The following is a 16,191-nucleotide window of genomic DNA, read 5'->3' as shown; positions in this document are numbered from 1 at the left end:
TAACTCTAAGTACCCCGGCTAGATGGGGGCACTGGAGGAGAACTAGTCACAAGCTGGGTTTCACAGGCTGCCCAAAGCGGTCGGAGGAACAAACGAAAGGGGCAAACCCCAGCGGCGGCTCTGAGCACCTCGGCACCAGTCAGACAAGTCCCCCGGGGAGGAAACGCCAAGAACCGTCTGGGATCGCGTCAGCCTGAAACCGACACATCCCCAGCCGGCTGAAAGCCGGGGCCCGATCCCGACCACCCCGTCCAGTGGAGCCAGGCCCACCCCAGAGGTGGCCGCATCTCTGCACCGGGTGAAGGGTCCCTGTATAAACTGCTCCCGTGCCCCACCCCGGGCCCTGTGGGTCTAGTTACTGGCACCCTGTGCCGGGAGCAGGGAGTGGGTCTCAGGGGCCTGCGGTTCCCAGATCATTCCAGCGCCGGTCTCAGCCCTGCGGCTCCGGCTGCATTATTCACAGGCCAGACTCCCGCTCCTCTGGCCCCCGTCCCCTTTGCTTGGAGGCGGCTGAGTGATCTGGCCTCAGGGCCAGCACTGGGAGGGGCTGGAGCCACCCGACCAATCCGCTTTGAGTCCCGTGGGAGGAGGCGGGGTTAATTGCCCATTCTGGCCATGCCCCCCACACCAGCCCGTGGGAAGTGTTAACTCTGGAGCGGATCGGTGGGGATAACCCCTCACATGACACCTCGTTACCACAGAGCACTAATCACCCCAGCGCTACGTGGCACGAACCCCCCCGCAGCTGATGAGACGCGCCAGACACCCCGGAACGGCCGGCTGGCGCTCTCGGGCAGTTTCTTGCTTTCTGCCCGGATGGCGGGTTTTCAGCCAATCAATGAAATCAAAATACAGTGGTGAGGGGAAACCCCCCCCAGCCAGAAACAGGGCCGCGGGACATACACCCCTCCATGGGGTCAGGGCCTTGCAGGGATCCCAGAGGGAATGTAACATGGGGGGGGGCTATTTTAAGCACCTGGTCATGATCCCCCCCAGCCCTGTGCTCTGCTCCCTGCCCCCCTTATATTCCCCTCCCCCAAGCTTGTGCCTGCCCCCCCCATACACAGCCCCCCGCCCACTCCAGGCCTCCCTCTGCCCCACCTCCCCTCCCCTTTGCCTGTCCCTCTCCCCATCTACATCCCCGCCATGCTCTGCCCCCCTAGACGCCCCCTGGATTTGTGCCATGTTTCCTGCCCCCCACGTATGCAAACCCCACCCCCAACACCTTCCCCTCCCCCCAGTCTCGTCCCAGGCTCCCCCGGCCAGTGGCCCAAGCGCTATTTTTATAGCAGGAAGAGGCTATTTTAAGCCATTTTCCCTTTGGATCAAAGGGGCTTTTGACTCCGTCCAAAGGAGGAACCGGCGGGGGGGGAGGGGGGAAAAGAGGAACCGGCAGCGGGGGGGGGGGAAAGAGGAACCGGCGGCCAGAAGGAAGGAATGGAAAGGACGAATGTGAAGCCGGAAGAAGGAAGGGATGCAGAGCACGGCCAAGCGAAGGAGGAAACGACCGACACTCACAGCCGGGGCGAGGGCCTGACCGGACAGCGGGGCTGAGCAGGCCGGAGCGGGGGAGAGAACCCAGGAGTTACAGCTGGGAGACTGGGAGCCAGGACGCCTGGGTTCTCTCCCCAGCCCTGCCGCTGAGTGGCTGGCTAGGTGAGCGCCTTTCCCCATCTGATCCTCGCTTTCCCCCCGGAGGGACAGGCCGCGCTCAGCGCCAGAGAGACCCAACAGGGCCTGGCTGGGCGGATTTGAGGTCTGACCCCTGCCTTTCCCACGGCAGAGCTGGCCACGGGCCCCAGCGCCCACTGAGAACACCTGGCCTGTGCCCCACGAGATCCCCAGCTGCTTCAGGGTAAGTATTCAAGCCCCAATTTCACAGGCACTGGTGGGAAACTGAGGCACAGACCAGGAGACGTGACCTGCCCAAGATCCCCCAGCGAATCTGTGGCAGAGCCAGGGATAGGACCCAGGAATCCTGGGTCCCAGCCCCCCTGCTCTAACCCCTAGACCCCACTCCCCCCCCCCCCCCAGGGATCCTCATCCTAAGGAATCTCTGCCGACTCCCAGCCCAGCCAGAGACAGAACCCAGGAGTCCTGGGCCCCGGACCCACTGCCTCGCCCAGAGATGCTGAAGTTGTGCCGATCCCGTCTCTGCCCCCCGCCCCAGCTCACCCCTCGCAGCTCCCCCAGCCCCCTGCAGAGTGCACGGGCCAGGCCGATCCCTCCTCTGCCCCCCATGCCCGGCCCGACGGGGCCCCGATCTCGGCCGGGGTCTGGGCAGCGCCCAGCCCGACGGGGCCCCGATCTCGGCCGGGGTCTGGGCAGCGCCCGGCCCGACGGGGCCCCGATCTCGGCCGGGGTCTGGCCAGCGCCCGGCCCGACGGGGCCCCGATCTCGGCCGGGGTCTGGCCAGCGCCCGGCCCGACGGGGCCCTGGTTGGGGTTGAGGCTTCTGGGCGCTCACATCACAAATCAACAATGTCCCTAGGCCCTTCCTTGGAAGCACAGACGCTGGCATCCAGCTCCGACTTGGCAAATGCTTCCCTCCTACTGAAAGCCAGAAAGCGCCCGCCCGCCTGCCAGGGCCGGATGATGGAGTCGGAGGGGGATCCCCTTTGCGTCTGTGGAAAGCCGCCCCTCCCAAGGCTGAGCCCCCAGGGCTCGTACCCATCCCGTGCAGCCAGCAGCCGAGTGAGGCAGGCCCGGGCTGTAATTACGGGCGGGAAGTTCCGCGCTGAGACACGGCCCCAGGGCAGGGCTGGGACATTTCACCACTTGGAGATGAGACGCTCCGGGCCAGGACACAGCTTCAGCGGCAGAACCAGACGCGTCCCCCTGGGCAAACCGCTCCCAGGGGCAGCAATGGGATTTGGAGCAGGGCGGCAGCTGGGAACATGCGAGTGTCCGGGCCGCGGGACTTGGGCAGTAAAAGAATTCAGGACGTAGCAATAGCCAGACGGGGTCAGAGCAGGGGCCCATCTACCCCGGTATCCCGTCTGCCGCGGCCGCTTCCGAGGAAGGCACAAGGGACTTCCCCTACTAGACACAGACGGGATAACCTGCCCACCAGGGCCTGGGCGTTACTGGTTAGTTCACGCCCTGGAGCGTGAGGGCCTTTAGCCCAGCCCAGATCCCCCGCTCGGTTTCTGTCTCCTTCTCTGCCCCAAAGGCCAGCTGGGCTCAGCTCCCGGCGCCAAAGAGACCTAGTGGCAGTGAGTTCCACCAGCTCGTCCTGCTTTGGGGGAGGGAACTTGTGGACAGGACAGGCCCACGGGGTCTCAGCTCCCCCACTCTGCAGGGGGAGGGGTTAAGGTCTCTTTAACCCTTTGCACTCTGCATGGTGGGAACCTGCCCAGCCCCAGGGCTGCTCTAATTCACGCTCTGCCCCATGGGCCCTGGAGGGCAGGAAATAGCCACTTCAGTGTGCTCTGGCCACCCCCCCGATCCACCCCTATGCTGGGGCTGGGAGCAGAGCTGTGCGCCAGCTGGGGAGGCCCTGCGTGGAGGGGACTCTCAGGGGCTGATCCCACCCCAGAGGAACCTGAGTGTGATTGAGAACCAGGCCCCTGGAGTCGGTCGGGGTCTGGGCAGCGCTCGGCCCAACGGGGCCCCGATCTCGGCCGGGGTCTGGGCAGCGCCCGGCCCGACGGGGCCCCGATCTCGGTCGGGGGCTCTAAGCGCTCCCATCACACACATAATAAAGAGTAATTCTATGACGCTGAAAGGATGGGTTAAAGGACATTGTTTATCCACCCCACGGCATTAGCCTGTGGAACTCACTGTCACTGGATCCCAGTGAGGCCAAGGATGGCACATTGCTGTGGAGTACGAGCAGATCCAGATGGGGAATGCTGAGGTTTAAGCACTACCCAGCACAGCTGTGGACACTCCTACTTCAGGGCATCAGCGGACCTCTGACCTGCAGGGTCAGGAAGGGACTTGCCCTGGGGAAAGGTTATCCCATCGTTATCTACTAGAGACAGTGCTCCAGACTGGCACTTCCCTGGGCCGCTAACTCTGCCTGGTAAGGACCCAGTGCCCACATCCAGCATGTGCCGGGCGCAGATCTCAGGGCCCTCAGTGGATGCTTCGCCGGCCCTGGGAGCGTTTCCTGTTCTCCCACCATGCAGAGAGAGAAGGTGAAGCCCAGACACCTCAGTCCAGCCCCACTGTGACCCCTTCGGCACCGATGGACTTACACCAGGCGTCACCTTGGCCCCGTGAAGTCAAGGAATTTGCCTCGAGTCACGCAGGAATTTGCCTCGAGATACTCCTCGAGTATCAGTGGCAGAACCAGAAATAGGACTCAGGAGTCCTGGCTTCCAGCCCACCCACCCCCTGACCCCACTCCCCTCCCAGAGCTGGGGACAGAACCCAGGAGTCCTGGCTCCCAACCCCCCACTCTAACCACTAGACCTCACTCCTCTCCCAGAGCTGGGGACAGAAGCTAGGAGTCCTGGCTCCCAACACCCCCCAGACCCAACTCCCCTCCCAGAGCTGGGGACAGAACCCAGGAGTCCTGGCTGCTCTGACCACTAGCCCCCCGAAGCCGCGGTCTCTCACCGTCTTTCACCGGCAGCATGGAGAACTTGTGCACCTCCTTGGCGTAGTACTCGTCCTGGGGGCTCTCGTGCGGCTTGGCCGCCTCCTGCTGGCGGACCATGTCCCGCACCATGTCGCGGGTGCTGTTGTAGAGCGACATCACCTCCTCGGGCAGGCGGAGCAGGGCGGCGTCCCCCCCCTCCACCTGGGGCGGGCTGTCCAGCCGCAACTTGCTGAGAATCTGCCCGCGGATCGCCTCGATCCGCTTCCTCTTCACCAGCTCCATGTCGATGGTCTTGCAGGTGGACAGGGCCTGGCTCGCCCAGAGCCGCAGCAGGGCCAGCAGGAAGAGGAAGAGCGGCCCCATGGCCTGCCCCATGGCGGGCGGGGGGGGCCCCTGCGGCGACAAGCAGCTTCCTGCCCGAGTCGGCCTAGCTCCTGCCCCCGGGGATCCCGGCCCGCAGCAGCCGGAGGGAACCCCAGCGACGTCGCCGGCCGCCGGCCAGGGCCATGGGCCACGCGCCGGCCCACTCCTCGGGCGAGACGGAGCCGCTCCGGGGCTCAGCCTGGCCTCCGGCCCGGAGGGCTCAGGGCTGGCCAGGGGCCAGGCCAGCCGGACGGATTCCACCCGCTCCCCGCTTGGCTCCTCGGCGCTTGCTGGGACCTGCTGGCTCCCGCGAGCTGGGGCTGGAGGGTTTTAAAGGGTTTTGCTCTGCCTAGCCCAGCTCCACCCAGGAAATGAGCACGGGCGGGGGGAGCCCAGAGCTCCCCTCGCCTTCCCCTCCTCCTCCCTCCCCCTTTCTGCGCCTTGCCCTCCGCCCCCCGCTTCCACGCTCCCCCCTTCCGCCGCCTCCCGCTCCCTCCCTCCCACTGCTCTGCCTTCGCCTGGTTTTAACTTTCTCTCCCCTCTCCCGCCCGCCGTCTCTCCTTCCTTCCTTCCTTCGCTCCCTTCTCTGCTCGCGTCTCCGGGCTGGCACTTTTCCCTTCTCTCCTTCCCCAGCTGCCTTCTTCTCCATCCCTTCTTCACTCTCCGCCCCCGCTCTGGGGGCCTGTTGTCTCTAGGGCGGAGCTGAGCCAGCCCCCAGCCCCTTTGCTTGGGCAGCGACTGCGCGGTGGGACCGCGAGCGCCCCCGCCCCGTGTCGCCGACTCTCCTGACTTTGTCACAGGTCTCAGGGTCATGGTCGTTTTCCTTAAAGCCCCAGCTCCCGGAGTCAAGGGGAGACGGGAGGATTTCAGCCTTTGTTCTTAAAGGAAAAGTACGTTTTGCGGCTGGGCAGAAAGATGCAAAATGTGACCCCAGGGCACCCTCGAGAAGCAGATGGCAAACAAAAAGACACCCCTCCGCCCGAGTTTTACAGAATCTCATGACTTTAAAGCCAATCTCGTGATTTTTGGTGAGCCTGACTCGTGATTTTTGAAGGCGGCGATGCTGGACGGGGACAAACAGAATTTACCTGTCTCCCCTGGGGCCTGTGGCATTCACTCAGCTCCCTGACCCGAGCCCACCCCCGCCCCGGTGCTGCGGCTTTGCCCCCCACTCAAAGCAGCTGCCGTCTCTTCGGAGCTGACCAGCCTGCGCCCAGGTCCTGCTCTGCGGAGGCATAGGGCCCCCCACGGTGCCGCCCAGCCAGGAACACCAGAAAACGGCAGTCACCCACCACCCCACTGCAGAAAGGTGGGGGGGCTTCGGGCACTGGGGTCTACATGGGGAGCAGACAGGGCCTCACAGGGCGACAGTTGGAGTGTGGACCCCAAGCCAGGCCCATCGGCTCTGGCTAGGGGTTTTGCGACAGGACAGGGGGGGCGGACCCCAGCACCCAGGCTCGGCGCTGGTATCGTGTGCTGGCCGGACTCGAGCTGCGGAAGGCCCAAAGCCAGATGGGGGAAAGGGGAGGAATTTGAATCCACCTGCTCCAAACTCCCAGCCCACTCCCCAAATGAAAGGAGAATCCCCATTAGCTGTGGCCACTATAGAGCACATGACACACAGCCAGGAGCAAAGATCTCGCCAGTTTCTCTCAGGGCAGGAGCAGCAGCCTAGTGGTTCTCCACTGGGGTGGGGAAGTTGCTTCCCATTTGAACCCAGGCCCATGGGCTGTGTTTATGCCACACAGCCCCAGCTCTGCTGCCCTCAGCAGAATGGAATCGGTACTGCATGGCTGTGTGTCACACGCCCTGTACTGCTTGCGGTGATGAGGATTTTGTTAGCTCAGGTAGCGCTCCCCATGGAGCCAGTGATGGGTCCGATTCCCACCCGCCCCCAGACGTTATCAAACTCGTCCTCACAACCCTCCACTAGCCCATCACAAACAAGAGTCACATGGGGAAACTGAGGCTTGCAGCAGGGCAGCGACTTTCCTAAGGTCACAGAGTGAACCAGTGACAAAACTGGGAATGGAACCCAGGAGTCTGGACTCCTAGCTCCAATCCTCCCTGGCTCTAACCACTAGACCCCACACCCCTCCCAGAGCCTGGGATAGAACCCAGGAGTCCTGGCTCCCAGCTGTGTCCATTGGCCTACCAAAGTCATGGGTACAGCCATCTCCGGCAGCATTTTCCTGCCCCAGAGGGCTCCCCCCAACGCCCACATTCCTGTGCTGGGGGGCTCCAGGTCACCCCAATGCTCCCTCGGTATCTAGCAAGCAACTCCCACTAGGCAAACGGGGACACCCGAAAACTGCTGCTCGGGCGCCCTCTGCTGGCGAGCGCCTCAACTGCAGCTGCTTTGAGCTCAGGGGAGACGGAGCCAGAGCCGGACGGGGCCACGGGCTCCGGCACGGATCCGCAGCACGGCCTCAGGCGAGTCCCTGCCCCGCTCGGTGCCTCAGTTTCCCCTCCACCCATCTCCCAACAGCGGGAGGAGAGGGCAACGGCTGGGACGCTGCCCTCAAAGGGTCTTGGGACTCCAGGGAGAGACGCCGGCGGGATGCGGAATGAATGCGACGGGTCTCAGCTCAGCCCCTCCGCCAGGGGGAATTATCCGCCCCTTGTTCTAAACAGCCATGTTCCCCCCGCAGAGCTGGGGAGAGAACCCAGGAGTCCTGACTCCCAGCTCCCCTGAACTTACCGCTAGCCCCCCCTCCCCTCCCTGAGAACCCAGGAGTCCGGCCTCCTGTCTGCTGGGCAGCGGGTGAGCTACGTCCCGTCTGGAGGGCGAGCACGGCTCTTCCACGGGACGCTGCCCAGTTAACGGGATTCGCTGCGGAGCCGGCCGGAGCAGGAGGATTAACGAGCCCCAGCCCAGCGGGGGCCCTTGGCAGGGGTGAAGGCCAGACCCACCTGCCAGGAAGAGCCGGTGCTGGCACGGCGGCTTCCGGGACGGCTCCCGCCAGCCCTTCCTGGAATTTCACCCCCGATTAGGCCGGGCGGAGGGAAGAGCCGGGGGGGGCCGTTAAGGTCAGCGGACAGGGGAGCGGCAGCTGCCTGCAGGTGGGCATCGGCCTGGGGCCAAGTTGGCATCAGACACTGGCTCCAAAAGGCCACAACCTGCACCAGGCAGCCAGGCAGCCTGCAGCCAGGGCTAGGAACGGGGGGCGGGAGTCAGGACTCCTGGGTTCTAATCTGTACTCCCCCACCCCCGCTATCCCAGCCCGGGACTCCCCCCAGCCCAGCTTTGCCGGTGCCCCTCAGTCCCGACCCGCAGCCCCTGCTAGCCCAGCCTTGCCCCCCCCCCCAGCTCTACCGGTGCCCCTCACTCCCGACCCGCAGCCCCTGCCAGCCCAGCCCTGGGCTCCCCCCAGCTCTACTGGTGCCCCTCACTCCCAACCCGCAGCCCCTGCTAGCCCAGCCCTGCCCCCCCCAGCTCTGCCGGTGCCCCTCACTCCCGACCTGCAGCCCCTGCTAGCCCAGTCCTGCCCCCCCTGCTAGCCCAGCCCTGCCCCCCCAGCTCTGCCGGTGCCCCTCACTCCCGACCCACAGCCCCCTGCTAGCCCAGCCCTGGCCCCCCAGCTCTGCCGGTGCCCCTCACTCCCGACCCGCAGCCCCCTGCTAGCCCAGCCCTGCCGGTGCCCCTCACTCCCGACCCGCAGCCCCCTGCTAGCCCAGCCCTGCCGGTGCCCCTCACTTCTGACCCGCAGCCCCCGCTAGCCCAGCCCTGCCGGTGCCCCTCACTCCCGACCCGCAGCCCCTGACAGCCCAGCCCTGCCCCCCCCCCAGCTCTGCCGGTGCCCCTCACTCCTGACCCACAGCCCCCCGCTGGTCCAGCCTGGCCTGGCCTCGTGCCCGAAGGGAGAACAACGCCAAGGAGCCGGATGGGGGGGTCCAGGCCCATCCGTCACACTGGGAGGAGCCAGAGGACGGTGGGGGGGGGTATTAACTGGAGCAGACGTGGGCCCCGTTCCAGCCCCCCGCAGGATCCGGGGACACACATGGCTGCCATGGGCCAGGGGCGCCCTCTGCTGGGCTGACACTGGAACAGCCCCAGCCACTGCCCCCTTGGGGACACGTCTCCACTTTGCCCAGACAGGAGACAGAGTGTGAGCCAGGGCTGGGGGGGAGGGCGGGGGGGGGAGCAGGAGAGACTCATCCCCCCCGGGGATATCGTCACCCTCCCGCTGGCTGTTCTCTGCCCACGGAGCGCCCGCCCCGCTCAGACCTTGTGGCAGTGAGTTCCACAGGCTAAGGCACTTCTGGGGGGTGCCAGGTTGGGACGGGAACGAACGCAATGCAGGGGGCTGGGGGCAATCGCCGATTATGTTTCTACTCACCCCCCTCCCAGTCAACGGCCCCCCGACCGTTACGCAGCTACACCCCCACAATCCTTTGCTGCAGGGGTCACCATGGCGATCCCGGGTGGGGGGGGAGAAGAGAAACTCTCGGAAAAGCCGTTAGTGCAAAAGGATCTTTATATAAAGGGGGGTTTGTTCAATGGGGGGCGGGGAGAGAGATGGGGGGCAACTCTTTGGGGAGCAGGAGGCCGAGGGGGCTCCCTCCCCCCCGCCAGCCCCCAGCGCTCCCCATGGAGCCAGCGCTGGGTCCGATTCCCACCCACCCCGGCGGCTCTGCGCCCTGCACGGACAGCGCTGCAGGCACCCGCCCACCCCCAGGGGGCAGCGCTGCCCCATGGTACAGAGGCAGGGGGCACCGGGACCAGCCCCGGTCACCGGGGCAGTGGCAGAGCAGGGGAAAGAACCCAGAAGTTCTGCCCCCCCCATCCGTGAAACAGACTGAAACCAGCCCCCCAGAGGGGAAAGGGCTCAGGGCCCCTTCCCCACCCCCTGGGCCAACTCCACCCCCAAGGAAACAACCCCCCCAACCCCGGTTCTTCCAAAAGAGCCACATGAAGCAACTGAAATGTCCACCCTGTGAAAGGGTCGGGGGGCACCAAATCGGGGGGGGAGACTTTGCGGTGACCCCCCCAGATCCAAGGGCTGCCCCAGCGCCACAACCCGCAGCAGGAGCAGGATCTGTGCAGAGCCCTCGAACCCCACCCCGTGGTGTGGGGGCCGTACAGCGCCCGGCCCACGGCGGGGGTCTGCCTGCTCCCTAGAGCCCCGTCCCGCAGTGGGTGTCTGTACAGCATCCAACCCACGATGGGGGGCCTCCTACTCCCTAGCACTCCACCCCACGGCAGGGGGTCCGTACAGCGCCCAGCCTTTGGTGGGGGGTGTGCCCGCTCCCTAGAGCCTGCCCCACGGCAGGGGGTCCGTACAGCACCCAGCCTGTGGTGGGGGGTCTGCCCGATCCCTAGAGCCTGCCCCACGGCAGGGGGTCTGTACAGCACCCAGCCTGTGGTGGGGGGTCTGCCCGATCCCTAGAGCCTGCCCCACGGCAGGGGGTCCGTACAGCACCCAGCCTGTGGTGGGGGGTCTGCCCGATCCCTAGAGCCTGCCCCATGGCAGGGGGTCCATACAGCACCCAGCCTGTGGTGGGGGGTCTGCCCGCTCCCTAGAGCCTGCCCCACAGTGGGGGGTCCATACAGCGCCCAGCCTGTGGTGGGGGGTCTGCCTGCTCCCTAGAGCCTGCCCCACGGTGGGGGGGCCGTACAGTGCCCGGCCCACAGCGGGGGTCTGCCTGCTCCCTAGAGCCTGCCCCACGGTGGGGGGTCCGTACAGCACCCAGCCCAACAGGCGGGGGGGGGGGGGGGAGGGATCCGTACAGCACTCAGCCTGCAGCAGGGGGTCTGCCCAATCCCTAGAGCCCTGCCCCACAGCGGGGGGTCCATACAGCGCCCGGCCCGTGGCGGGGGCCTGCCCACTCCCTAGCACTCCACCCCGTAGCGGGCGAAGTGGCGCAGCAGCACGCCCAGCTCCAGGTGCACGGTGCCCGCGGCGCTGGTCTGCAGGCGGTACCGGTCGGCCCCCGTGTAGATCAGGTCACTGTTCAGCAGCTGGGGCCCCCCGCCCACAAAGAGCTGGGAGAGCCGTTCCTGCCAGGAGCCCAGGGGCTGCCAGGTGACGCAGGCCAGCGCGTGCCAGCCCGGGCTGCACGGCACGTGGCAGAAGCCGTAGCCGTAGAGCTCCCTGCGCCCGAAGGAGTCCTGGTGCCAGACCTGCACGTGCAGCTTGGGCCAGCCTGACGGCAAGAGAGAGGGGACCCGTCAGTGCCCTGCCCCGCTCCGCAAGCCGGCTGCCCCCTGCCCCATTCCCTGCCCCCAAGCCACAGTCCTGCCCTGGGGCCGGATGGGAGCCACCAGCATTTATCCACTTCTGCAGCCGAGGCCACAAGGAGCTTCTGGAAGTGGGGGGATGAACGGCTGCGCCTGCCCCACCTGCCCCCCACCCTGCTCCCACCCCCAGCTCCGGCGGGGCCAGAGGGAGGGGGAGAAAAGCCCCAGGGGAGACAGGACTGGACAACAAACGGCCTCTGGCGTCTCACACAACTGGAGGGAAATTCCTTCCACTGAGAGAAATTAATTCATGCCTGGCCAGGGCTGCCTTCCCCGTCCCTGCCCCCCACGAGCCACGGCTTCCTGCCCCCCAGCTCCTGTCTGGAACCCGCAGCCTTCCCCCAGCTCCTGGGCCACCAGCCCAGTGCACGCCGGGGCTGGAACCGGCGCCGGGCGGAACTTACCCTGCAGCCCCTTGGTGGCAAAGTGCACGTCGATGGGGTGGGACCAGTAGGCCACATCGCCCAGCTGGGGGTGATCCACCTGCGTCTGCCCCTCCCGCAGGCCGGAGAGCAGCTTCCAGGCGCCACCTGGCGGGGGGGGGAAGCACAGTCAGTGAGGGGGGAAGAGGCTTCAAGAAGGGAGTACGTGAGAGCCCGGGAGAGAACCCAGGAGTCCTGGCTCCCATCCCCCCTGCTCTAACCCACCAGCCCCCACTCCCCTCCCAGAGCTGGGGAGAGAACCCAGGAGTCCTGGCTCCCAGCCCCCCTGCTCTAGCCACCAGTCCCCACTCCCCTCCCAGAGCCAGGGAGAGAACCCAGGAGTCCTGGCTCCCAGCCCCCCTGCTCTAGCCACCAGTCCCCACTCCCCTCCCAGAGCCGGGGAGAGAACCCAGGAGTCCAGGCTCCCAGCCCCCCTGCTCTAACCACTAACCCCCACTCCCCTCCCAGAGCCAGGGAGAGAACCCAGGAGTCCTGGCTCCCAGCCCCCCTGCTCTAACCACTGGACCCCACTCCCCTCCCAGAGCTGGGATAGAACCCAGGGGTCCAGGCTCCCAGCCCCCCTGCTCTAACCACTAGACCCCACTCCCCTCCCCGAGCCGGGGAGAACCCAGGCGTCCTGGCTCCCAGCCCCCCCCCGGGAGCTGACCCCGATGCCCCGGCCCGGCTGACCTGTGTGGATTCCCCACTTGCAGAAGAGGCGGGTGCTGGGGAACCCGCTGGCTCCCACGATCTGCCCGATGAGGTGCAGCTCGGCCATGGCCCTGCAGCAGGGGGAGCACAAAGGGGGGGGGGGGGTCAGAAATAGAACCCAGGCGTCCGGGCCCCGCCCCGCCCCGCGCGGGCTCCGTGTTGCTGTGCGCTGCCGACCGGCTCGCCCCAGAGGTGGCTGCATCGCCGCGCCCGGGGATGGGGGCGCGCGCGGGGAGGGTGGGGGCGCGGCGGGGGCGCGCGCGGGGGGAGGGGCGCGTACCCGCCTTAGCTCGCACCCATGGGGGGGGGACGCCCCGCGCATGCGCACTGCGCGACGCCCACCCTCCCCGACCCGCTGCCCGGGCGCTACCGACCCGCTAACGACCCCCCCGCCCCGGCCCGGTCTCCAGCCGCCGCTCCCGCGTCCCGCCTCCGCCGGCTCCCGCCGCTGCCACGGCAACCGCGGGAGCGAGCCCCCGCCCCCACGCCGACGCCGGATTGGCTGGCGGATGGGGCACGTGACGGCGTTTGGGCGGAAGTCCCGCCCCGGAAGCCGGGAAGGGAGCGAGGGTTGCGGCCATCTTGAGTGGGGCAAAGGAACGCCATGTTGGGAGGGTCATGACAGGCCAGGAGCGCCTCTGCTGGGCGGGGCAAAGCCCTGCGGCAGCCATCTTGGGAAGGGCGGAGAGATTGACAGCTGGGGGGCGGGGCGGAGATGAGCCGCCCCCGCAGGGTCCCGCCCCCGCCCAGCCCCGAGCTGATGGTGGAGCTAGTGGGGGGGGGGGAGCTACAGGCGCCAACTTTCCAGTGTGCGGGGGGCTCCCTGCTCACTCCAGCCCTTCCCCCCCCCCCGGCTGCTCCCCCTCCCTGCCCCCCCCTCCAGCCCTTCCCCCCCCGGCTGCTCCCCCTCCCCAGCCCCCCCTCCAGCCCTTCCCCCCGCCCGGCTGCTCCCCCTCCCTGCCCCCCCTCCAGCCCTTCCCCCCCCTCCCCTGAGCCTGCCGGGCCCTTGCTCCCCCCTGCCTTCTCCCCCTCCCCCCCCCCCCCCACCTTCTTCCCCTCTCCAGCCCCCACCCCCCGGCTGCTCCCCCTCCCCGGCCGGCGCCCTGGCCCCGAATGCAAAGCGCTTCACCCGGAGGGACTCAGACTCTCGGGCCCCCCCTCAGCCGTGTCCGCAGCCCCAGGGTGACCAGTAATAACCCTTCCCAGCTCAGGGACCCTCCGAGAGCCGTGGGGCTGTGCTCAGCCCCGGCTCCCTGCACAGGGCCCTGCGGCAGGGGCTGGAGACACCTCTTCCAGCGGCCTGGTTTGCGTTTCAGTGTCCTGCCGAGCACCTGAAACTGCTGGGGGGGGGACGGCCTGAGCAAGAGGGAAACTGAGGCGCAGAGAGAGATGGCACCTGCCTGAGGTCATGGTGGAAATAAGTGGCAGAACCAGGGACAGAACCCAGGAGTCCTGGCTCCCAGCCCCCCCCGCTCTAACCACTAGACCCCACTCCCCTCCCAGAGCCGGGAGAGAACCCAGGAGTCCTGGCCCCCATCCCCTCTGCTCTAACCACCAGACCCCACTCCCCTCCCAGAGCCGGGGAGAGAACCCAGGAGTCCTGGGCTCCCAGCGCCCCCTGCTCTAACCACTAGACCCACTCCCCTCCCAGAGCCGGGGAGAGAACCCAGGAGTCCTGGCCCCCCTGCTCTCACCACTGCTGCTCCCTGCTGCTCACCAGGCCTCCCTGGCACCCTTTGCTCTCCCGCCCGGCGCGTTGACCCTTCATGCCGGCGTCGCGTGGCTACCGGGCTATTTCCAGCTGCCCGTGGCCAACCCGCCCCCCCACCCCCCCGCTCCGAGCCGGGATTATTTCCTGCCACTCGCAATGAAAGTAAAACGCCCGCGTGCAGCTAAGACAACAAAGGCGGCTAATGCTCCCCTCCGCCCCCACCTCCATCTGCTTCCCGGCACAGAGAGTCTGCGGCCTGCTGGGGAGGGGGCTGGGGCTGCCGGGGGGGGGGGGGCAGTCCCGTTCCCTTCCAGGCCTGGAGTCCTGGCCAGCCCCACCCTGGGGTGACAGCCAAGGGGGGCAGCCCACAGCGGCGGCCAGTTCGAACCCAGCCCAGGGGGGGCTTGTTACAGGGCGTGAGCTCGCTGGGGCTCCGAGACCCCCGGGCCAGTTGGCTCCATCACGAGACCCTCACAGCTGCTTGGGTTGTTCTCCGGAGAAAGGCTCAGGGACCGGCAGAGCTGGGGGGAGCCCAGGGCTGGGCTAGCAGGGGCTGCGGGTCGGGAGTGAGGGGCACCGGCAGGGCTGGGGGGCAGGGCTGGGATAGCCTGGCAGGGGGCTGCGGGGTCGGGAGTGAGGGGCACCGGCAGGGCTGGGGGGGGCAGGGCAGGGCTAGCAGGGGCTGCGGGTCGGGAAGTGAGGGGCACCGGCAGAGCTGTAGGGGGCAGGGCTGGGCTGGCCTGGCAGGGGGCTGCGGGTCGGGAGTGAGGGGCACCGGCAGGGCTGCGTAGCGAGGACACTCCAGGGCTAGAACAAAATCTGTCTATTAATAGCTGCCGCGATGCTGGGTTTGGCAGCAGGACTCCTGGGTCCCTGGTGGCTGCTCCCGCCTCCGTGTGCGTGAGGAGGAGGCGGCTGGGGGGGCTGTTCGCACCCGGAACGGGGCCTTTCGATAACTCAACACCCGTTGGCGGGAGGGAACTGGATTATGCAGGAGCCGGTTCATTAGCCCCCCCCCCCAAACAACTAGCCCCATCTCTCACCTACATCTTCCCAGCCCCGCTCCCCGGGCATTTCACAGAGCGGGGGAGGGGTCATCAGTCCTCCTTTCCAGCTGGGGAAACTGAGGCACGCACGGAGCAGGCCGTTGATAGAGCAGGGGACCGGGGTCCCCTGAGGCCCAGTCTAGGTCCCTGCCCACTAGGCCACACTGCCAATTTTCCCCTTCCTGCCACGGTCGCAGGCTGATGTCCCCCCGGGAGGGCGTTACGGGCCCCCAGGGTGGCACAGAATGGATCAGACCAGCCATCCATCTCGCTGAGCCCCCTAGACCCCCCCATCTCCCTCCCCATCTCCATGAACCCCCTGGGGGGTGGGGGCAGGGCCTGGGCATGGGGGGTGGAGGCGGCTGGCCCAGCGGGGGGGCAGGCTCTGCAGTGGGCAGCCGACACCAGACCCCCCCCCCCCGCAGCCTTCTCCTGCCGCAGGGCTTTGCAGTAGCCCTGGGTGCAGATCCTGCTACTCAGGGGGGAGGGAGACGGGGGGGGGGGAATTGCTTGTGCCACCCCCTCCCCCTGCCTCTTTGTGAGCAGCTGGTGGCTGACCAGCGCTGCAGGGGGGTGGGGGGGGGTGACAGCTTCAGCAGATGGCAAAGGGGGGAGGGGGGCTGGGAGGGGGTAAATACAGATGCGGGGAGGGGGGGCTGAGCTCCATCCGTGGCCCACAGGGCTGGACAGATGCTGCGATTCCCCACGTGACCCCCGGCCAGGCCTGGGCCCAGCGTCCCCAGCAAAGGGCGAGAACGCCCCCGAGATGGGGGGGTCCAGAGCAGGGCCCATCCCCCGCAGGGTCTGTGCAGAGCCTGGCACATGGGCCGGGGGGGGGGGGGGGGGGGCGTCTCACAGCTGGGGTCTCCAGCTGCTGCCCTAAAACACCGAAGGAAAGTGCAGCTCCGGGCCCGGTGGAGCCTCCTGACCCCATGCGGGAGACGGGCCCTGCCCCACAGAGCCTGGCGACCGCCCCCCGCACAACGGCCCAGTGGACGCGCTGCTGCTGGGGGTCAGGCCCCACGGCCCCTCCCCTCATGTGCCAGAGCTCAAGGGCCAAGCAAACATAGCCCCATCAAAGCCGCCCTGGCAAGCCAGTGGTGCCCCTCACTCCTGACCCGCAGCCCCTCCTAGCCCAGCCCTGGGCAC

At 67.5% G+C, this 16,191-nt stretch overlaps 2 protein-coding genes across 3 annotated transcripts; both read right to left on the bottom strand.

The window, feature by feature from the left end:
- Positions 1–4,408: 4,408 nt before the first annotated feature.
- On the bottom strand, positions 4,409–5,357 carry LOC135976207 (transforming growth factor beta-1 proprotein-like). Its single transcript, XM_065570929.1, has one exon. It carries the CDS (start codon positions 4,921–4,923, stop codon positions 4,450–4,452), a length of 474 nt encoding a protein of 157 aa, XP_065427001.1. The 5' UTR covers positions 4,924–5,357; the 3' UTR covers positions 4,409–4,449.
- Positions 5,358–8,712: 3,355 nt separating this feature from the next.
- LOC101945623 (B9 domain containing 2) lies at positions 8,713–12,724 on the bottom strand. 2 transcript variants are annotated; one of them, XM_065570928.1, is made up of 4 exons: positions 12,660–12,724; positions 12,265–12,356; positions 11,557–11,682; positions 8,713–11,058 (listed from the first exon to the last, which is right to left on the bottom strand). In XM_065570928.1, the coding sequence occupies exons 2-4, from the start codon at positions 12,350–12,352 to the stop codon at positions 10,745–10,747; spliced, it is 528 nt and encodes a 175-aa protein (XP_065427000.1). In that variant the 5' UTR covers positions 12,353–12,356; positions 12,660–12,724; the 3' UTR covers positions 8,713–10,744. The 2 variants fall into 2 exon arrangements, with proteins under 2 accessions (XP_065427000.1, XP_065426999.1); XM_065570927.1 differs by having other exon boundaries at positions 12,566–12,679.
- Positions 12,725–16,191: the final 3,467 nt, after the last annotated feature.

The sequence above is a fragment of the Chrysemys picta genome, chromosome 17, assembly GCF_011386835.1.
Source record: "Chrysemys picta bellii isolate R12L10 chromosome 17, ASM1138683v2, whole genome shotgun sequence".
Lineage (NCBI taxonomy): Eukaryota > Metazoa > Chordata > Testudines > Emydidae > Chrysemys > Chrysemys picta.
The sequence above is the reverse complement of the archived record's forward strand: the minus strand, read 5'-3'. Positions and strand labels throughout refer to the sequence as shown.

Bases quoted from the DNA above. Each gene is read 5' to 3' on its own strand.
- LOC135976207 (XM_065570929.1), bottom strand. From the start codon at position 4,923: ATGGGGCAGGCCATGGGGCCGCTCTTCCTCTTCCTGCTGGCCCTGCTG.
- LOC101945623 (XM_065570928.1), bottom strand. From the start codon at position 12,352: ATGGCCGAGCTGCACCTCATCGGGCAGATCGTGGGAGCCAGCGGGTTC. The intron at 11,683-12,264 runs GTCAGCCGGGCC...CCCCCCCGCCAG, and splicing joins CAAGTGGGGAATCCACACAG to GTGGCGCCTGGAAGCTGCTC. The intron at 11,059-11,556 runs GTAAGTTCCGCC...TCTTGCCGTCAG, and splicing joins TGCCACCAAGGGGCTGCAGG to GCTGGCCCAAGCTGCACGTG.